Below are 17953 nucleotides of genomic sequence, written 5' to 3' on the forward strand. Positions count from 1 at the left end.
CACAACAAAGCACAATTTATAAAACATATAGTAATTTATTTAATTAACATACTTAATAAACAAGTTTAATCGTGTTTTAGATGAATTAGGTGGGTTTAGTATGCACTTAACATGCTCTTAACCGTGTTATAAACGGGTTGATACGTTAATAACCGAATTTATATAAGTTCAACCTTAACCCACTTAATTTCATGCCGGATTGTGTAAATACTAAATAGACTGTGTCTGAAATTGCTAGCCCTACAATATAGTGATCCGTGTGAGTTAGGGCAGAGAGATAGTGCAAGCACATCATTCTTTTTATCTCTGCCACTATTTTTTCTAAATAACAAGGTATGAAACCTACATTTTTATATCAGAAAATAAAATTATTAAACGATTTGGCTACTGTTTAACCGGTTCCATCAATAAATAAAATTTCTATATATATTTAAAAAAAATCAACGTATACATCTACTTCTAACTACCAAATAGACTGAAAAATATAGTAAACGAATTACATTCTAACTGGTAAATAAACAATCCAATAGTTTAATCAGTTTAATGGTTTCTAATTTTTGTAGTTTCTTGTTTATGTTTTGAGCTTCAGTTTGCTATAGAGCCGGACCGACCGAGCGTCCGGTTCAGTTTTTAAAACACCGGCTCCTACTACGCTTATGGTATTTTTTGGCACCAATTGTATAAGTGAAGCATAACGGTTAATCATGGATTCATCCACAACTTTCTGTTAGTCCCCACAAAAAACTCAACCATGCCTTGTCTCCCAAGCCGCACCACTTCCTTCAATTATTCTTGAATTTGCATCACTTGTTCTTATATCATAATTCACCTTCTTATCAAAAGAAGAAAAAAAAATCACACCAACAAAAAGTTTGATGCAATGTTCTACTGTTTAAGATGACCTAGCAAGTGCCTTGAAAAGAAGTGTCATCTTTTTCAACACAAAATGGAGTGGAAAAGTGATTATGACATCTTGAAATTTTCTATCATTTCTTGATCATTTGTGTTGAAGTGAAAGCAAAAACTGAATTATTTCAAAGATAAGATCAAGAGAATGACATAGTCTTTCTTCAAGAATCCATGACTATTGCCTAATGGACTTATTTATGTTAGTTGATTATCCTCCTCCTTTATAATCTATGTACATAAGCTACACATAAATAATATTATTGTAAATCCTCATCTAATAATTTAAACTTTTGGATGAATTGATTATTTGAAATGGTATCAAAGCTTCTTTGATTGTTGACAACCTCATGTGATTAATTAAAAGTATTAGATAAAGTGGGCATAAACGTGTTCACGTTTCAACTTCTTTTATTGTGAGAATGTGTTAAAGATAATACTATTGTTGAAGACTTGAAGTCTCATCTAATAGCTCGAATTTTTCGATGAATTGATTAAATACTATACAATTTTGATGTATCGTGATAAACATCAATCAACTCAATTACATCTTTTCATGGGGTCTTTTTAATTTTTGTTCATTCCATTCTTATTTTTCCCAAAATAAAAGGAGACAAAGAGCTAACATTTTCCATCACTAATGATTTTCTTTATCTTCTTTTGCATGGTGGGAATATTTTTTGTTCCTTTTTTCTCACATTATAATTACATGACAAGAGAGTTAAGGTCAAGAATTTCAGGTAAACATCAACTAAAAATTGTTGCAGAAAATCAAAGTTTATGATCATTAATATATATGATTAACAAATCACTCTTAATCAAATTCTTATAGTTTACCAAATGCTTTGTCTATACCTATTGTAGCTTGTGAGGAACAGTTGAAATTTTATTTATATATTCCCATGTGATTTAGCTGATTTGGAATTTCTTTTGAAGAAAAAAAAAATCTTAATGAGAACAAGAAAAAAGAAAAAAATAAGGTTAGTGTATGAGTAGTCAAATGGTTAGGAAAGAACCCACAAAAATAAGGCAGCTTCTTATGTCAAAGAATGCATGCTATTAAACATTTTGCTTTCAACAAACATGTGGTGAGTATAAATAACTAAAGGCCTAATCACTCAAAAACCCCTCACCTTTAAACTTTTTTTCAATTCCACCCCGACGTTGAAAATTTGTCAATTTTACCCACTTTTGAATTTTCTGTTTTCAATTGTACCCCAATAATTTAATTTTAGTTAATTTTTTTACTTAAATGATGAAATCATTCAATTAATTAAGTCTAAACATGAAATTAAATTCTTTTTTATTCAAAAAAGTACAAATAAATCCTTTATTTTTAAAAACTAACTAAAAACCATAATCAAATTAACACTAATTTAAATTCTTAATTAATTTAACTAAATTTAAATAAATTTTAAAAATATACAATTAATATATGCGAGACATGGAGAATGTTTTAAACAAATTTCCAAAAGCAAAAGACGTTAATTTAATTTTTCAGGGTACAATTGAAACACAAAAATGCAAAATAGGGTAAAATTGACAAATTTTCAACGTCAGGGTATGATTGAAAAGGGGCTAAAAGGTCGGGGGTTTTTAAGACATTAGGCCATAACTAAAGTACAATTTAAGAAGCTTCTTTTTTTCTCAATTGTATAGAGGTAGGTATTTCCTATGGTGAAACCGGAATTTTTATTCAGGGAGTAAATTTTTTTTTTTTTTGGCCGAACAGCGTGTTTGTTCTTTATTTTTAAAAATTAAACTACGTGTTGTTTGACTATTTTTTATTGTTATTTAGACCAAACGACATATATTATTTAGTCTAAAAAATTGTAAAAAAATAGTTGTTCCTTTTAAATTTTAAATTTTAAAAATAAATATCAATTGTATTAAGTTTTTTTTATAAAATTACTAATTATTAAGTATTAACCCATTAATAAATTATTAAGTATGAATTCATTAATAAATTCACTTATATAAAATTAAACAAATAAATTTAATTATGCTAGATTTAAATTATCAAATAACCAAAAAATAATAATTCACAAATCAACAATAAATAAATCAAACTATTTATTAATCTCAAAAGTTAAAAAAATTAAAATTCATAGTTTGTAAATTCTATCATACTTTTTATAATTTGGGGAGGAGATTTTAGGCGCTTGTCGGAAATTTTGATCCCGCAATTTTTACATATGATCAATAACTATTTGGCTCTATTACTTATTTCTTCTAGCCGATGGGGGCGGCCGATCTCCCCTTGCCCTCCCGGTTCCGCCCCCGGGTATAATCATATGTTTTAACTACAAAGATTGAAAATTAGCTACGTAGACCACCTTAAAATTACTATGTTTTGTTGCTATGTTCGTGATAGTAAAATGGAAATAGTGTTTTCACTTTTGACTACCCTCTGTAAGGATTTGGGTTCAATCTGCAGTGCAGGGCCAGGGATGATATTTCTTTAAAATATAGTATAAAAATAATCTCAGTCACGTTCAGTCGGATCTCTACACTTGATCAAACTTTGACCCATGATAGAATACCCACTTAATTAAAGTATTTTACACGTCTGTCTTTTTGATAAAAACAGCAATTTAAATTATTTAATAAAATCACAACTAATTTAAGATACATATTTGAACTTATTAGACATCAGTTTTAGACTTTAGTGAATAACTTAATTTTAAATTATTTAATTTATATTATTGGATATAGCTTGAGTGATGGACAATGCTGTTGTTTTTATTCCTTAAATGCATTCTTGCTTGTTTAGAAGAGTTAATTGCAAATTTACAATGTCCAAAAAATTCATAGAAATGCCTATCATTGTCGTGGAGTAGATCATTATAGTCCCTAATATTCTCATGATCACGTATTTTTAAAATATTTATCATTTCAACTCTAAGAACGTGATAATTTTTGCAAAAGTAAAACAATCATCATACAATTAGACTTGGAAATCTACAGCCCATGTCCCATGTAGATCATCAGCAACACAATTTGGTAGGACCTCGATTTTAAAATGCCTTTGTGGGTTGTAGAATATGATAGTGTTCTAAACATCGAACCAATAATTAAAATGAATATGACCATCAATTCATAATTTAACCGGTGGTTCAACTAACAAAATATTATATATATACTAGTATAAATTTATATAATTAAAATTTATATCTAGATAAAATTTTACTAATTAATTGAATCATATTTTCTATTTTTCTAAAACAAATTGAATTAATATAGTCTTAAATTTTTAATGAAATCGGTTAATTCAGTTGGTCCAATTGAATTTTTAAACAATGGAACCCAACCAAGTACTAGTAAGGGTAATGTATAAGAGTTATGATGGTGGGTCACCATAAACACTGACTAGAAAATCTAGTATAAAAACCAATGTTAGTAGTAGGTGTAAACTAGTCGAGTCAAATTGAATATAAAAAAAATGACTCGTTTATTTTCAAGTTAAATTATAAATTTATATATTGAGTATTTCTCAATTTTTATCAAAAGCTCGTATATTTAATAAGTTTACTCAGATTTTTTTTATTTATTAAATTTAAATCAAAATTAAGTTGATAATATATCAAAATAATATATAAATACATAAATGAGCTTGTTCGCAAGATTTTGAGTGAAATATTAATAATATTGAGATTGATTCATTTAGTAAGTAAATTTTAAAAATTTGAATTTAAATCAATTTTATCAAATTAAATTTTGAATAGTTCGCGAGCAAGATTGATCCGATTACACCACTAATTAATAACATTTGCTGGACTAGTACTGTAACATGGGTCCCTGGTTTTGTTTTGTTTTTTTCTATTGTTCTTTTGAATTTTTCTCCACTCTATTTTTCATTTTGAGATACCAAAAAATTACTCCCTCCGTCCCGTTTAAGAAGGGACAAATGACTTTTTCACATATATTAAGAAAGCATTAATTACTATAATATTTTCTTATTTTACCCCTATTTATGATAGTGTTGTATTTTGTGTATAGGCTAATAGTCATTAATTATAGAAAGAGAAAAGGGGGTAAAAAGGGAAAATTCATATAAATTGGCACAAAAAATACGATATGGCCTTCTTAAATGGGACAAATGAAAATGGGATATTTCCCTTCTTAAATGGAACGGAGGGAGTATAAAAAAAAGTAAATAGATTGTCTCTTTTAATAGTATTAATTTTTAATTCATTTTTTAAATTTAAATCAGGCAAATAACGGAGGGTGAAGAGTTAGGATCGAACCCTCAACCTCACGCACATAAAACCTTAACCATCATAGCTAATAGTCTCCTCGACTCTTTCATTTGTTTCTCTCATTTATTCAAATTGGCAAAGTCTCCAAGAAAGTAAAGTATATTTGAAAAACAGAATTTGTAGTTTAGTTCATCTTTTTCTTTTCTGTAATAAGAGACAACAACTTACCTAAAGTGTCATCATTCAAGTTGTTATACTCTCTTTCTCCAGTAATGCTTTAGGTTTGCTTCTTTTTTTGTTTGAAATTTCTTTGTTGGTGAGCAACAAACCATACAATCTTGTGTTCTGCTTGGTAGGTTGTGCCGTTGAGGTCATAAAAATGGGCCCTAAACTCCACTTCAACATCATTTAATGTCTTCCACTGCCCTCATTTTCACGCTGTCTCGCATTTTTGATCCTTTTTTTTTTGGCTTTGAGGGTTCTTTCTTTTCTTCAAATCAGAAGATAGTGTTTTATTTCTCATTTATAGGTGAAATCTTGAGTCTTTTCCATCTGGGTTTTTGATTTTTGACCTGGGTTTTGAAGATTATTTTGTAAAGTTATTATCTGTAGTGTTTGTGATTTTTGACCTGGGTTTTTGAGTTAACTAGCTTGGAGCTGGAATTGGATGGTTGAGATATTATTTGTGTTGGAATTCAATTGCATAGACACATTTCTGAAAAGGGTTGGATTTGAAGGTGTTTCTGGATGTGGAAAATGGTGGTGGTGTTGATCAGATGTATGCATTTGGTATTTGTTTATTTATAGTGTCAAATGATTAAGAGATTGGTGCTTTGATTTTTGGAGGTGGGATTCTGATAATTCAGGTGTTTGTTCAATTCTTGAAGTGGAAGCTATGGAAAGAGGGATTCAACCTCCTCTGGTAAATTCTTGCACAGCTTGTCTGCTTCACTGTTTTATATATGCATGTCTTGTAATTGAAATGTTGAGTTGGGTAATTTTATGAAAATTGTCAACTGTAAACGAATTCTACTATGTTGTTTAATTCTAATTGTGAAAGAAATGGTATAATTACCTTTCTTGAAGAATGTTAATCTTCTTTCTAAGTTTATACTAGTAGCAATTGTTGCTTATGTATTATTGAAAACTCCAAAATGAAATATTGCTGCCCTTTAAATTGGTTTTATATGTTTCTGATTTCAGCTTGAATTTGATGATGCGAGAAAAATGGTAGATTGAGAGAATATAATTTAGTTATTCTCATGTCTTTGTAGGTGGATACAACAGCTTGTTTATGTAGAGTTGATGCCGGTCTCAAAACTGTTGCCAATGCAAAAAAATATGTTCCAGGATCTAAACTATGTCTTCAACCCGATATTAAACCATCAATTCATCCCACTAGGAGCAAGCCATCACGCGGTGATAGGAGTAGGAATCAGTCTCCTCTGCTTCCAGGCCTTCCTGATGATCTAGCTATTGCTTGTCTGATCAGAGTTCCAAGGGTAGAGCACCGTAAGTTACGGCTAGTGTGCAAAAGGTGGTATCGTCTTTTGGCTGGCAATTTCTTTTACTCGCTACGGAAAAGCCTCGGAATTGCAGAGGAATGGATATATGTCATCAAGAGAGATCGAGATGGGAAAATATCTTGGCATGCATTTGATCCGGTATACCAACTTTGGCAGCCCCTTCCCCCTGTCCCGAAGGACTACTCTGAAGCCCTTGGTTTCGGGTGTGCTGTCCTTAGTGGCTGTCACCTCTACGTGTTTGGTGGTAAAGACCCGATAAAAGGATCAATGAGAAGAGTGATATTTTATAGTGCTAGGACAAATAAGTGGCATCGTGCTCCAGATATGCTTCGCCGACGACATTTTTTTGGCTCATGTGTTATGAACAACTGTTTATATGTAGCAGGTGGAGAAAATGAAGGAGGGCATCGTTCGCTGAGATCAGCTGAAGTTTACGATCCTAACAAGAATAGATGGTCCTTTATTTCGGATATGAGCACAGCAATGGTGCCCTTCATTGGGGTTGTGTATGAGGGCAAATGGTTCCTTAAGGGACTTGGAGCTCACCGGCAGGTACTAAGCGAAGTTTATCAACCGGAAACTAATAGTTGGGACCCGGTTTATGATGGCATGGTTTCCGGCTGGAGGAACCCGAGTGCTTCCCTGAACGGACACCTCTATGCTTTGGACTGTAAAGATGGGTGCAAACTTAGGATTTATGATGATGTGTCTGATTCTTGGAGCAAGCATATTGATAGTAAGATTCATTTGGGGAATTCTCAGGCATTGGAGGCAGCTGCACTCGTTCCGCTAAATGGAAAACTGTGCATCATCAGGAATAATATGAGCATTTCTTTGGTTGATGTGTCAAAATCGGATGATTTGAGGGGAGCTACTGCTGAACATTTATGGGCAACCATATCGGGTAAAGGGCAGTTTAAGACTTTGGTGAGCAACCTCTTGTTGAGCCTAGCAGGCAGGAACCGACTGAAAAGTCATATTGTTCACTGCCAGGTTCTTCAAGCATAAGGAGCATACATCATTTATCGGACTCTGATATTCATTGAATGACGACAAAGAAACATGACGGAAGAGGCACTCTTGAATACTCTAGTCAGTTTTTTGAAGGATCCTCGTACGAGGACGGATGAGGATGTCTGTTTTGGTAGAATCTAGTAAAATATTATGTAATATACAGAATAGTTACATTTAAAATTGAAGAACAAATTACCCAACTGACTTGGTCTTCTGCTGGTGACGACATGGCTGTAACTGGTCTGAATCAAACTCAGCATGTAGCAGGTCAGTTGGTTATTGATCTTTCACCATACATCCAGCTTTGTGTTATTATGATTTTGAAATATTGAAGCGCTACTATATGCCCAACAAATAGTATATAGCCAATTTTTTAATGAGCGTGATAAATTTTAGCCTGTTCCAGGGTTCGTTTGTACTTTAAATTAGGCTAAATCCATCCAAAAAGTCCTGGTACTATTAGCTTTTATATTAATTGATCCTTGCCAATTTTTTTGATTTTAAAGATGTGGTTTTTCTTTTTGACAGAATTACATAAGATGTTGCTCTGTCGAACAAATCAAAATAACGATGCCTCATGCAAAAAGTGACAATAAAGGACTCTTTAAAATCAAAACAAATTAGTAAAAATCAAGTAAATAAAAGCTAATAGGATGGATTAAGCCTTTAGATTAAGTATTAAGAATTCAATAAATAATCCAGATCTATGTATTGCCATGTCCTGCTATTCTTCCGATTCCATTTACAGATTCTGTAATTTCACTTCAAGTTTTACTTGCCAAAGAAGATGAATTGACAAACATTTGGATCATTTCTACTTTATAATTCATTTCAACTACTAATTATTTTATTTGACATAAACATTATCAATCCTACAAAATTTTAAAAGTATAGTTACCAAATGAATTTCCACGTTAACAAAAAATACACTGTTCAAATTCAGATGAATTTCATAAAAAAAAAAAATCAAATTCATTTGAACCAAACAGATTCACAAACCGCTAAAATACCAATACCAGTCTGTTCTAGTTTTTCAAAAGAAAAAATATACTAATAAAATTAAACATTCAGCACCAGAAGACTAGCTTTCTTGCGGTTATCTCAAATCTGTTGAGGAATACATGGCAGTGTTCAGAATTACAACAAATGGTACTAAAGTGCTGCCATGTTCACATTATTTTTGCATTATTTTTCTATTTTTTATCTCCTTGCCTACAAAGAATATATAATTTTTACAAGAATATCTAACTGGGACTAGAGATTCTATCCCTACAGATCCACAACAAAAAGCACGACTGCTGGCAATGCGTGAAAATGACATGAAACTACCCACCCCTAAGAACGTGCCAATGAACAACTCTTCTCCTTCTGCTTTTTGTACTCATTGTATCGCAGGAAGAAATACCCTAGATAATCAAAATCAATTGGAGACATCTTTGCCTGTTTAAGAAAATTTAACAAATCATATTATTTATCAATGGCTTGATTTAATGGGACTCGACTGGGGGTGTAACCAAGTCGAGTCGAACCTTAGAATATGTGAGATTCGAGCTCGACTTGACTCCACTGGAGTATCTGAATAAATATTTAAAAATTAATTTTTCAAATAAAAATAAAAACTTTAATGTAAATATAAAGGGTAACAAAATAATTAATTAAAGTTTGAGTAGGCTTGCAAGCTTAAGGAGCCGAGTATTTTGAAGCTCAAACTCAATTAGATAATTAACTCGAGTAGCTCGACTCGATATTAATCGGGTCGATTTCGAATACTTTTCGAGCCAATCCCGAGTAGCTTGCGAGTTGGCTCGACTCGGTTATACCCCTAGACTCAACCACTTGTAGAGCTCAAGTTACCTGGATTAGAGCCCATAATGCCCAAAATAAGTGTGAAGCTAACATGAAAATGTTTGTCTCTATGTATAGTGCTTCAAGGTCCTTGTCAGAGACCTGTTGTTGACAGAACACACAAGAAAAATCAAACTTCAGTGCTTCAAAATCTAAATGCATAAAAATGTCTATGAAGTTTATGCTTCAATCTAAGGAGATGTTCAGCGTAACTCCTTTGTGTGTGTACACATCCAGAACAGCCAAACTTGAATTAGACAAACCATTTGGATTTGATGGAGCAACAATAATTTGATCCATCCGTAGCATGTCAAAAATGAAAAATTAAATAAACAATAGCAATAAAATCCAAGAATACCTCATGCGGGTTGTTTGGTTCCAAATAATGCCTCAAGAAATGATATTGTTCATCCTTACTTGGACATCTAGAAAAACACACTTCACAATCAACACATTGAAATAAAAAAATAAAAGAAGCAAATAGAATGAGAAAGTAAAACACGTACAAGCTGTAGTCACAATCATAACCCGCGTACTCATTGAAGTGATTTCCAATGTCAAAGCCTCTGTAACTGTATGAGCCATACTCAAAATCAATTAAGTAGAGTTTATCTGGATGTTCACGAGATAAAAAAATTAGGGCATGAATACAAGATGCAAAAGTCAAAAACACAACTAAAACAAATTGAGCAATACTTTTATTCTGACCATTTCAGGCACTATTTTAGAAATCAAGCCCCAAAATGATGGCATCATCTTTTAGATCACCCTTTACACATATTGCAATTATAATCGATGGTAGAGCTTTAACAGCATGTCACATCATCATCATAAAACAGCAAAAACGCAAATAGCCTCAGAGTTGCCTTACCAAAAAAGTCCGACAGAAAATTGTAAACACCACAGCCCAGATCCTTGGCAAAGATAAGTCCAAAACGCAAACAACCTTCGTACCTCTCATTTCATAATCTTACTTCTAGATCATACCTAAGAGGCTAAGACTATATGAGGTAGCCTAACATAAATACAGTCGACTGAATATTCATTCACCATGTACCAGCATAAGTATCCTACTGTTGAAAAGATCTATCAAGTAAATTATCTGCATGTATACCAGTACCATCTCCTTGCTCTGTACAGTTTTTTTCTTTGAGTTTACTCATGGACTAAAATATAAGAATTCACACGCATTTGCAATAGCTTATACAAATGTATGCTTAACAGAGAATAAAAAACGTGGTTCTTCAGGAATGATAATATGTAAGGAGAGAAATGAAGAAATAAAGATAGCGGAAATAGATATTCAACAATACCTTCATCTTCATTGAGCATCAGATTCCCAGAAAGTAAGTCATTATGAGAAAAAACCACAGGAGCATTAAGACGGTCTGTCAGTTCCTGTTTATCAAGGATTATTGCCACAATAAGTAAGAATATAGCTTTACAACTCTAAAAGATACTCAAACCATTTTATTGACTATAATGTTGATATAACATGTAACATGGTATGCAGCACCCTACTAGCTATTGTTACCTGAGAAAGGGATAAATTCAAGGGAAAGCAAATGCTTAATGGGCTTACGTGCTTAATCGTGATAGTGGATGAACATCACGTCATCTACATGCTGCTCATTCAAAAGCATCAAATATATACTTCCTCCTGCCCGTATTAAAAAATCACTCCTTTTTTGGATGTTCCACTTTATAAGCCCCATTTCTAAATTTTAGGGAAAATTTAAGCTAAAGTTATTCATTTACCCCTTATTTTACTCTTCAAATAAAGGGTCAATACTTTAAACACAATTTACAGGACATACATTAACAGGGACAAATGGGTAAAAATGAAGATAATTTAATGCCTTCTTAAACTGTGTGTAAAACACAATGGGACTTCTAAAATGGGACGGAGGGAGTAGCATTTTGTCATATTCCATTATATCAATATACGTATTGCTGAGAATTTTGAGATAACCCATTTAAACTGGCAGAAAACGACAAATAATTCAATGTGTGTTAAGCATTTTGAAAATACTTAGCTAGAGGATTGATAAAACATTAAGGTCCTACAAATCCTAAAGAAGTTAAAAACAAAGCCACAGATATGATAAAGAAAAACAAACTTCAGCAGTTGCAAAGGAGATATTAGTTAGCCATTTTGCAAGTGGTTTCATGTTAGATATATATTTTACATATAAAACGCCAAATGACCTGCATCTAAATGTCCAACCTTCATAAAGAAAAAACACCATCACCAACTAAAACCGAGGAAAATAAGAGAGATTACTTTGATTTCAAGAACTTCATTGTAAACGTCCTTGAATGAAATTGTCTTATACTTTCTTTGCTTCTCAGTATCATCAAACTGTAGGAGAGATGCTGCAATAAAATGTTGCAACTCAAATAAGAAAAGTAAGCTGTACCCTATGATATGAGAGAATTGCTAAAAATTGGAAAAGAGGGTAATGAAGGAAACTGCGAGCATATTTAGCTTAATGTACATAAACATCGACCCAAGGAAGTCAAACACATCAAAACATACCATTCTCATAGAACTTGAAGATGTCATTCCATAACTGAGGTTCTTTAGAACCTGGGATTTCCACTTCATGGAATTTACGAAGTTGCTTGGCAATTTCTGCAGCCAGCTTTGGCTTTCTCATATCTGCCACAAAGAAACAGCCATGTAAGCAGAAGCAAATAAGAGAGAATACAGACTAATGCCAGCTTATAAGTTTAAGAGTTCTCTGAACCCCCTTAAGTGGGAACGGTAGATTATTCAATTCTCTAATAGGAGTTTTAGCATTGGTGCCGTTCAGTTTCCCTAAATAGTTTTTCTAGCTCAAGCAAACCCAAGCAAGACTTTCTTTCCACCTATTTCCCTAAGATATTCAACAAAACCAGATGCATTAACAGTGTTCCATATGCCAAGACGTAAACTGATAACATTATGCATATGCAGAAGAACCATTTGGCCTCTGCACAACAGTCAAAGGCATGCAAATGTATTAACTGTGAGGTGAAAACTACCTACACTTTAAAATCACTTTTTTTTCTTGATTTAGATATTATATCAAAATAGGAGTACGATAAAAAAAATTGAAAAAGGCAAGCCTACAAATGTTGTAAACTCTTGCCATTTGGCCCTTGAAGTATAAACTACTTTAGGACCATGCGAACTATGATAAAGTAAAATTGATCAAATCAACTGAAAACGTCTATAACAGCCCCAGAAAAGTCAATTCTGTTCCATAGATTGTACTATGTTATCCAACAATCCATGTGCTTACCTGCAGGAGTTAGAGTGCGTGCATCAATGAAAGATTGCACCATGCCATTTCCGAATACTGCAAGCAACTTAGCACCAAATCCTGCAGCTGAAAGATACTTGATAGACTGAAAAGAATATGTAGAGAGCAACCACAAAACAATCAACAGAGGAAAATTGTAACTTAATATAAATAACTAAAATAAACTAACTGTAGCTAACTCTAGATAAAGAATTCCAGTGCATCAGAATGTGACCATATATATACACTGTTAAAAAAACAGCTTACTGACTTCTTTAATCACATGAGTTAGTTCCTTTTAAGAGAGGTGAAAAAAAGCTAGATTATATATTGAATCGAGTTCATGCAAGGTGTTGTTTGACTAAAATCTTTGGTCATAATATCATTTTCTTTCATATGCCTAGCCTTGATAAAGCTAAAGCTATTGAATTCTAACAACAATCGGCACATTTAATAGTATACATTGAATAGCATTCTTATACTCAGAATTTCCAAACACAACCTTTCTTTGTATAGATAACTACTAATTCAATAACATATTAGACATAGTAGATTAGAAAACAGTTTAATGCATAGATTATGTATAGACATTAATCCTTGAAAAAGCTTTAGCGAAAAAAGAAAATCACCTGTAACTCCCGCTCACGATTAATAACATAATCCGTATTAGGTCCGTACAACCTGACAGTTACAGCTACCTCATTTCCATTATCTTCCTTCACAGACACCTTCAACACTGCAATCGTATAAAGATAACACAACAAAACAAAACTAATTAACAAAGCTAAGATGCATATAGGGTATAAACGTATTAAACTTAAACTTAATAATAATAATCACTGAATAAATAAATAAATAAATAAATAGAAATACTCACATAGATTTGTTATACCCCCGGAAACCGTCTCAACAGAGAAGCGAGAATCGTCTAATTTTGACCAGTTCTCGAAGAGATCCTTGCACAGTTCTCTGTTCATGTATAAAAAAAGTGAGAGAAACTAATGGTTAAGCTTAAAATTAATCTGTTCTTAAACACAATTTGCTAAAACAATCAAATCTCAAGTTTAGTGTCACTTTTGCTTCTTCTTTTCTCAACGAGTAAAAGAATATGTCCAAAATAAAAGAAGAGATGATATAAAACGCAACATTTTCTTGGCAACCAAACAGAAACGAAGACGAGAGAGAGAGAAGGAACGAACATGACGCGAGGAGTCATAACAGGAAGAGAAATAGAGGCAGCGACGGTGAGTGGAGAAGTTTTAAGATCGGAATTACAGTTCGCAGTCTCCATAGCGTTCCGGATCTTCTTCTCAGTTGGTGCTGCTGCTGCTCCCATTTTATCTTCTTTCTTTTCTTTTTTCAGTTATATAAAACGCGAGTTTTTTAGTTGGAGTTATTGCCTTCTGCGTGTTTTTTTGTTTGTTTCAGGTCAGTCGGCGGGAGGTGATTTTTTACAAGCACTGGAAAAATTAGCTATGGCTAGTTCAACAACAATATAGCAATGCCGAGACTTTCCATTAGACCTGGCAATTCGTGACTGCGGGTCATAAACGGATCAAACGATAAGGCTAAACACGAACACGACACGATTATTAATCGGGTTTGATATACAAAATCCAAACACGACACGTATAAACACGTTTACCATTTAAAGTGACACGTTTAAACCCGTTTAATTATTTAACTACTTTTTTAATTTATTTAATATAATAGTAAAAAAATTATTACTATATTTTGAGATAAATACTATTTTAATTATATATAATACAAAAAAATTAATTAAAATTACGAATTTAATAACATTTAAATTATAAAAATAAATAATATCTAATTAAAAATAATTAACCGTGTTTACACGGGTTTAAACGGATTAGGCGTGTATAACCCATTTAGATCCGAAATTAATCGTGTCATAAACGGATTGACCCATTTATAACCCACACCCATTTACATCAAACCCAAATCCGTTTAACTTCGTGTCGTGTCGTATCATTTAATCGTGTCGTGTTTAAAATTGTCAGGTCTACTTTCCATGATTTGGAAAAAAAACTACTTAACCATTAACTTAACGTGTCCCGTTAAAAATATACTTCTATAAAAATGAGTAAAACATAGCATAACATCTTTTCCTTATTCATTACGAAAAATATTATTTAATTCATCTATTTTAACTCACCTTATTGTACCGGCTTATGAAACATATTTTTTTAAATTGATCTGCTCATGTGTTACCACGTGAGATGATAAAATAAGATGGGTTAAATTAGGTGGATTAAATAACATCACTCATTCATTAAATACTAAAATACTTAGAGAGCATTTGGAGTGTTTCTGGTTGTGCTAAATTTAGTATGAAAAAGTAGTAAAATGCTATAAATAGCATAGTATTCTAATTTTTTTCACCAATGCACAAAGTTAAAAATAAATGTTATAATTATTTATTATAATAATTATCTCTTAATATTATTAATTTTTATTTATTTGACAATTGTTTTAATTAGATATTTTAAACAAAAATAAATATAATATTTTTTATACAATAATGAGTTTTTCAAAAGAAATAATTATGAGAATCGATGAATTATATAAAAATAATTTATTATTTTTTTATTATATTGATACATGGTCTACTATTAAAAAATCAATTCAAGATCGTAAAATTTTAAAAGAACCACAAAAAAAATATGTTTAAATAATAAATGAAAAAAAATAAACGTGATACAATTGTAATTAATAATGAATTGTTATTGGTTGTTGTAGTTTAACATATGTCATAGTCTGTGTTAAATTTAGCATGTGATATAGCATGTGCTAAATTTAACACAAATTATAGCACTGCATTTGAGTTGCATTTTAAGACTTAATGCTAAATTAGGGCATTAGTACTCCATTTTAGCATTGTTGTTGGAGATGCGCTTAATTATTTACAATTTTACACTTGAAGAAGGGCACAATGATGAACAATTACCCAACTCGTAACTTTCAGATTTATGTAATTTTAATTTTAATTTTGATATTTTCAGGGTTAATTAAATTTTAAAATTAGGATTTTGATTTTTGATTTAATTTTGAATTTGATTTTAATTTTAGTTTAAATTTTTTATATTGAATGAAAAAATATTGTTATTATGAATTTTTAATTTATAGAGAAAAAAGCTTTTTAATATTTTTTTTTAAGATAGCTAATCGACTCTTAAATTCTAAATTGTTAGTTGTTAGTTACGGTGGCAGAGTTTAAACCTACAATTAAATGCCTTAACCATTTAATCTAGACCCACATTAAAAGCCAATGTAAAGTGTGAGTCAGTTTAATATTTTAATGTAATTGAAAAATAAAGGTGCTAATTGGATAAAATTGACGATTTTAAGAAGCAACAATATAATTGAAAATATAGGCAAAGATGGTGTACTTTTAAGATAGATAGCCTTTTTTATGATATGGAACTTGCAATGCTTGTGTCATTGTTTTGTTAAAATTCATTAAATATTATTAATAAATTAATTTTAAAAATTAAATCAACCAATATATTAATAATCATTAATTTATTACCGTGCAATTTTAGGATTTTTTTAACAAAATCTTAAAATCTATTTATTTTGACCTCATGTGCTGTCTGCAACGACAAGCTATGTTGAACCGTCGCTAGCAACGATAACAAGATGATCGTCGTCGTGGGTCCACGACCGTCGTTGTCCTTTTTGCAACTGCTTCTTTACTGGTCCCACCTCTTGTCACGTTTGGATCCATGTCATCGCCTCTGGTTGGTCGGTTTTCTTCCGCGACAACCTATTCCGGGAGTTTTTTGTAATTTTAGTTTATTTAATTTTGTTTTTGTTCTGTTGTTGTAAAGTGTCAATGTAACTGTTATATAGTGAAAAAATTGATGTATGATCGCTTTTATTTTAAATCAGTTACTTAGGTTAGTGTTTAGGTTAGACAATTTGACATATAATTAAAATTAATTCATCTAGTAATAATTATATTTAAATCGAAATGTAATTAGTAGTTGTATGAGTTATTGAAGATGGTAATTAATTAAAATTCATTACACTAAGACATTTAGATTTAATTTTAAATTGAAAATTGAAAATTGACAATAAACCCTAAAACTGGTTTAGATTTAGATTTTATTTTCATTTGTTATATTTTAACTTTATTTTATCACACATAGTTAACTATATGGTTAGTAAATAATAAGTGTCATTTCTCTAGTTCATGTAAACAAATGACATGACATAGACACTTATATGTAGTTAACAATGTAATTAGTTTGATTGTATAAACACTAAAGATGATAAAATATTTAAAATTAATCTCACATAGACACGCTTATAGTCAATTAATAAAAATTACTCCATTTATAAAGTCAATCATAGAGGGGTGTTAGTACTGTTTTGTAATAAATACGTGATTTAAACGCTTTCATCTCGTCAAAAAAAAAAAACGCTTTCATCATATGCTTTTAAATAAATATATTGAATATATTAGACAAATAGTAATACTAATAGCTAGACTTTAATTTCTGATGGGTGCAGTTACTAGCATTTTACGATATAATCCGATTACCGTCCAAATTTAGAAAAGATGTCTCGGTTTTACTGGATGGCGATTTCTAACATTTGCTCTAATTCTCGTGATTAGTAGTGGAGTTTCAAGTTTTAATAAACAACAATATCGTGATCGCTAAAATTTTAAGTGCGCGTCTCGCCCTGCCACTCGCAACAGTTTTTTCAATTAGGGGTGCAAATATTTTATGCGTGCATGAGACTTATTTAATCTCGCGAACTTTTTTTTTTGATAAAACTTTAATAGTTCGAGCTTGACTAAATTTTAAATCAATCTAGAGCACTTTTTAATTGATTTCAAGTAAGCCACGAGTAGTTCAACTCGTTACATTGATCAACACTAAAAATAAAATAAAATGTAATTTATAATGTAGAACATGTGTCTCATTGGAGACTATTTCTCACATAAAATAGTATATATGCGCACCACGACTAGAGGCATTATCTTTTATTATTAATTGTATTTTTATAAAATAAATATTTTTTCCATTCCGAATTGATAGATCATTTTATTATTTTTAGTGTTTTAAATTAAATAATCTGTTAATTTAATAAACAAATTATAGATTAAAATTTTTATTTATACCAAGTAGATATATATAATTACCTT

At 31.2% G+C, this 17953-nt stretch overlaps 2 protein-coding genes across 2 annotated transcripts; one reads left to right on the forward strand and one right to left on the reverse strand.

Moving 5' to 3' along the window:
* Nucleotides 1-5241: 5241 nt before the first annotated feature.
* Nucleotides 5242-8000, forward strand: LOC126664929 (F-box/kelch-repeat protein At1g55270-like). Its single transcript, XM_050357562.2, has 2 exons — nucleotides 5242-6027; nucleotides 6380-8000. Exons 1-2 carry the CDS (start codon nucleotides 6001-6003, stop codon nucleotides 7637-7639), a joined length of 1287 nt encoding a protein of 428 aa, XP_050213519.1. The 5' UTR covers nucleotides 5242-6000; the 3' UTR covers nucleotides 7640-8000.
* A 711-nt stretch (nucleotides 8001-8711) lies between these two features.
* LOC126664933 (probable ethanolamine kinase) lies at nucleotides 8712-14291 on the reverse strand. Its single transcript, XM_050357567.2, has 11 exons — nucleotides 13977-14291; nucleotides 13655-13746; nucleotides 13407-13513; nucleotides 12778-12883; nucleotides 12030-12152; nucleotides 11775-11866; nucleotides 10804-10888; nucleotides 9997-10102; nucleotides 9849-9915; nucleotides 9500-9592; nucleotides 8712-9085 (listed from the first exon to the last, which is right to left on the reverse strand). Exons 1-11 carry the CDS (start codon nucleotides 14111-14113, stop codon nucleotides 8981-8983), a joined length of 1113 nt encoding a protein of 370 aa, XP_050213524.1. The 5' UTR covers nucleotides 14114-14291; the 3' UTR covers nucleotides 8712-8980.
* Between the last annotated feature and the right edge of the window lie 3662 nt (nucleotides 14292-17953).

The sequence above is a fragment of the Mercurialis annua genome, linkage group LG1-X (assembly GCF_937616625.2).
Source record: "Mercurialis annua linkage group LG1-X, ddMerAnnu1.2, whole genome shotgun sequence".
Taxonomy (NCBI): domain Eukaryota; kingdom Viridiplantae; phylum Streptophyta; class Magnoliopsida; order Malpighiales; family Euphorbiaceae; genus Mercurialis; species Mercurialis annua.

Excerpts from the sequence above, each read along its gene's own strand:
- LOC126664933 (XM_050357567.2), bottom strand. The coding sequence starts at position 14,113 with ATGGGAGCAGCAGCAGCACCAACTGAGAAGAAGATCCGGAACGCTATG. Across the intron at positions 10,103-10,803 it reads GATGCTCAATGAAGATGAAG|ATAAACTCTACTTAATTGAT; the intron begins GTATTGTTGAAT and ends GTGAACATCCAG. Across the intron at positions 9,086-9,499 it reads CATTATGGGCTCTAATCCAG|GCAAAGATGTCTCCAATTGA; the intron begins GTAACTTGAGCT and ends TTTCTTAAACAG.
- LOC126664929 (XM_050357562.2), top strand. The coding sequence starts at position 6,001 with ATGGAAAGAGGGATTCAACCTCCTCTG. Across the intron at positions 6,028-6,379 it reads GAGGGATTCAACCTCCTCTG|GTGGATACAACAGCTTGTTT; the intron begins GTAAATTCTTGC and ends ATGTCTTTGTAG.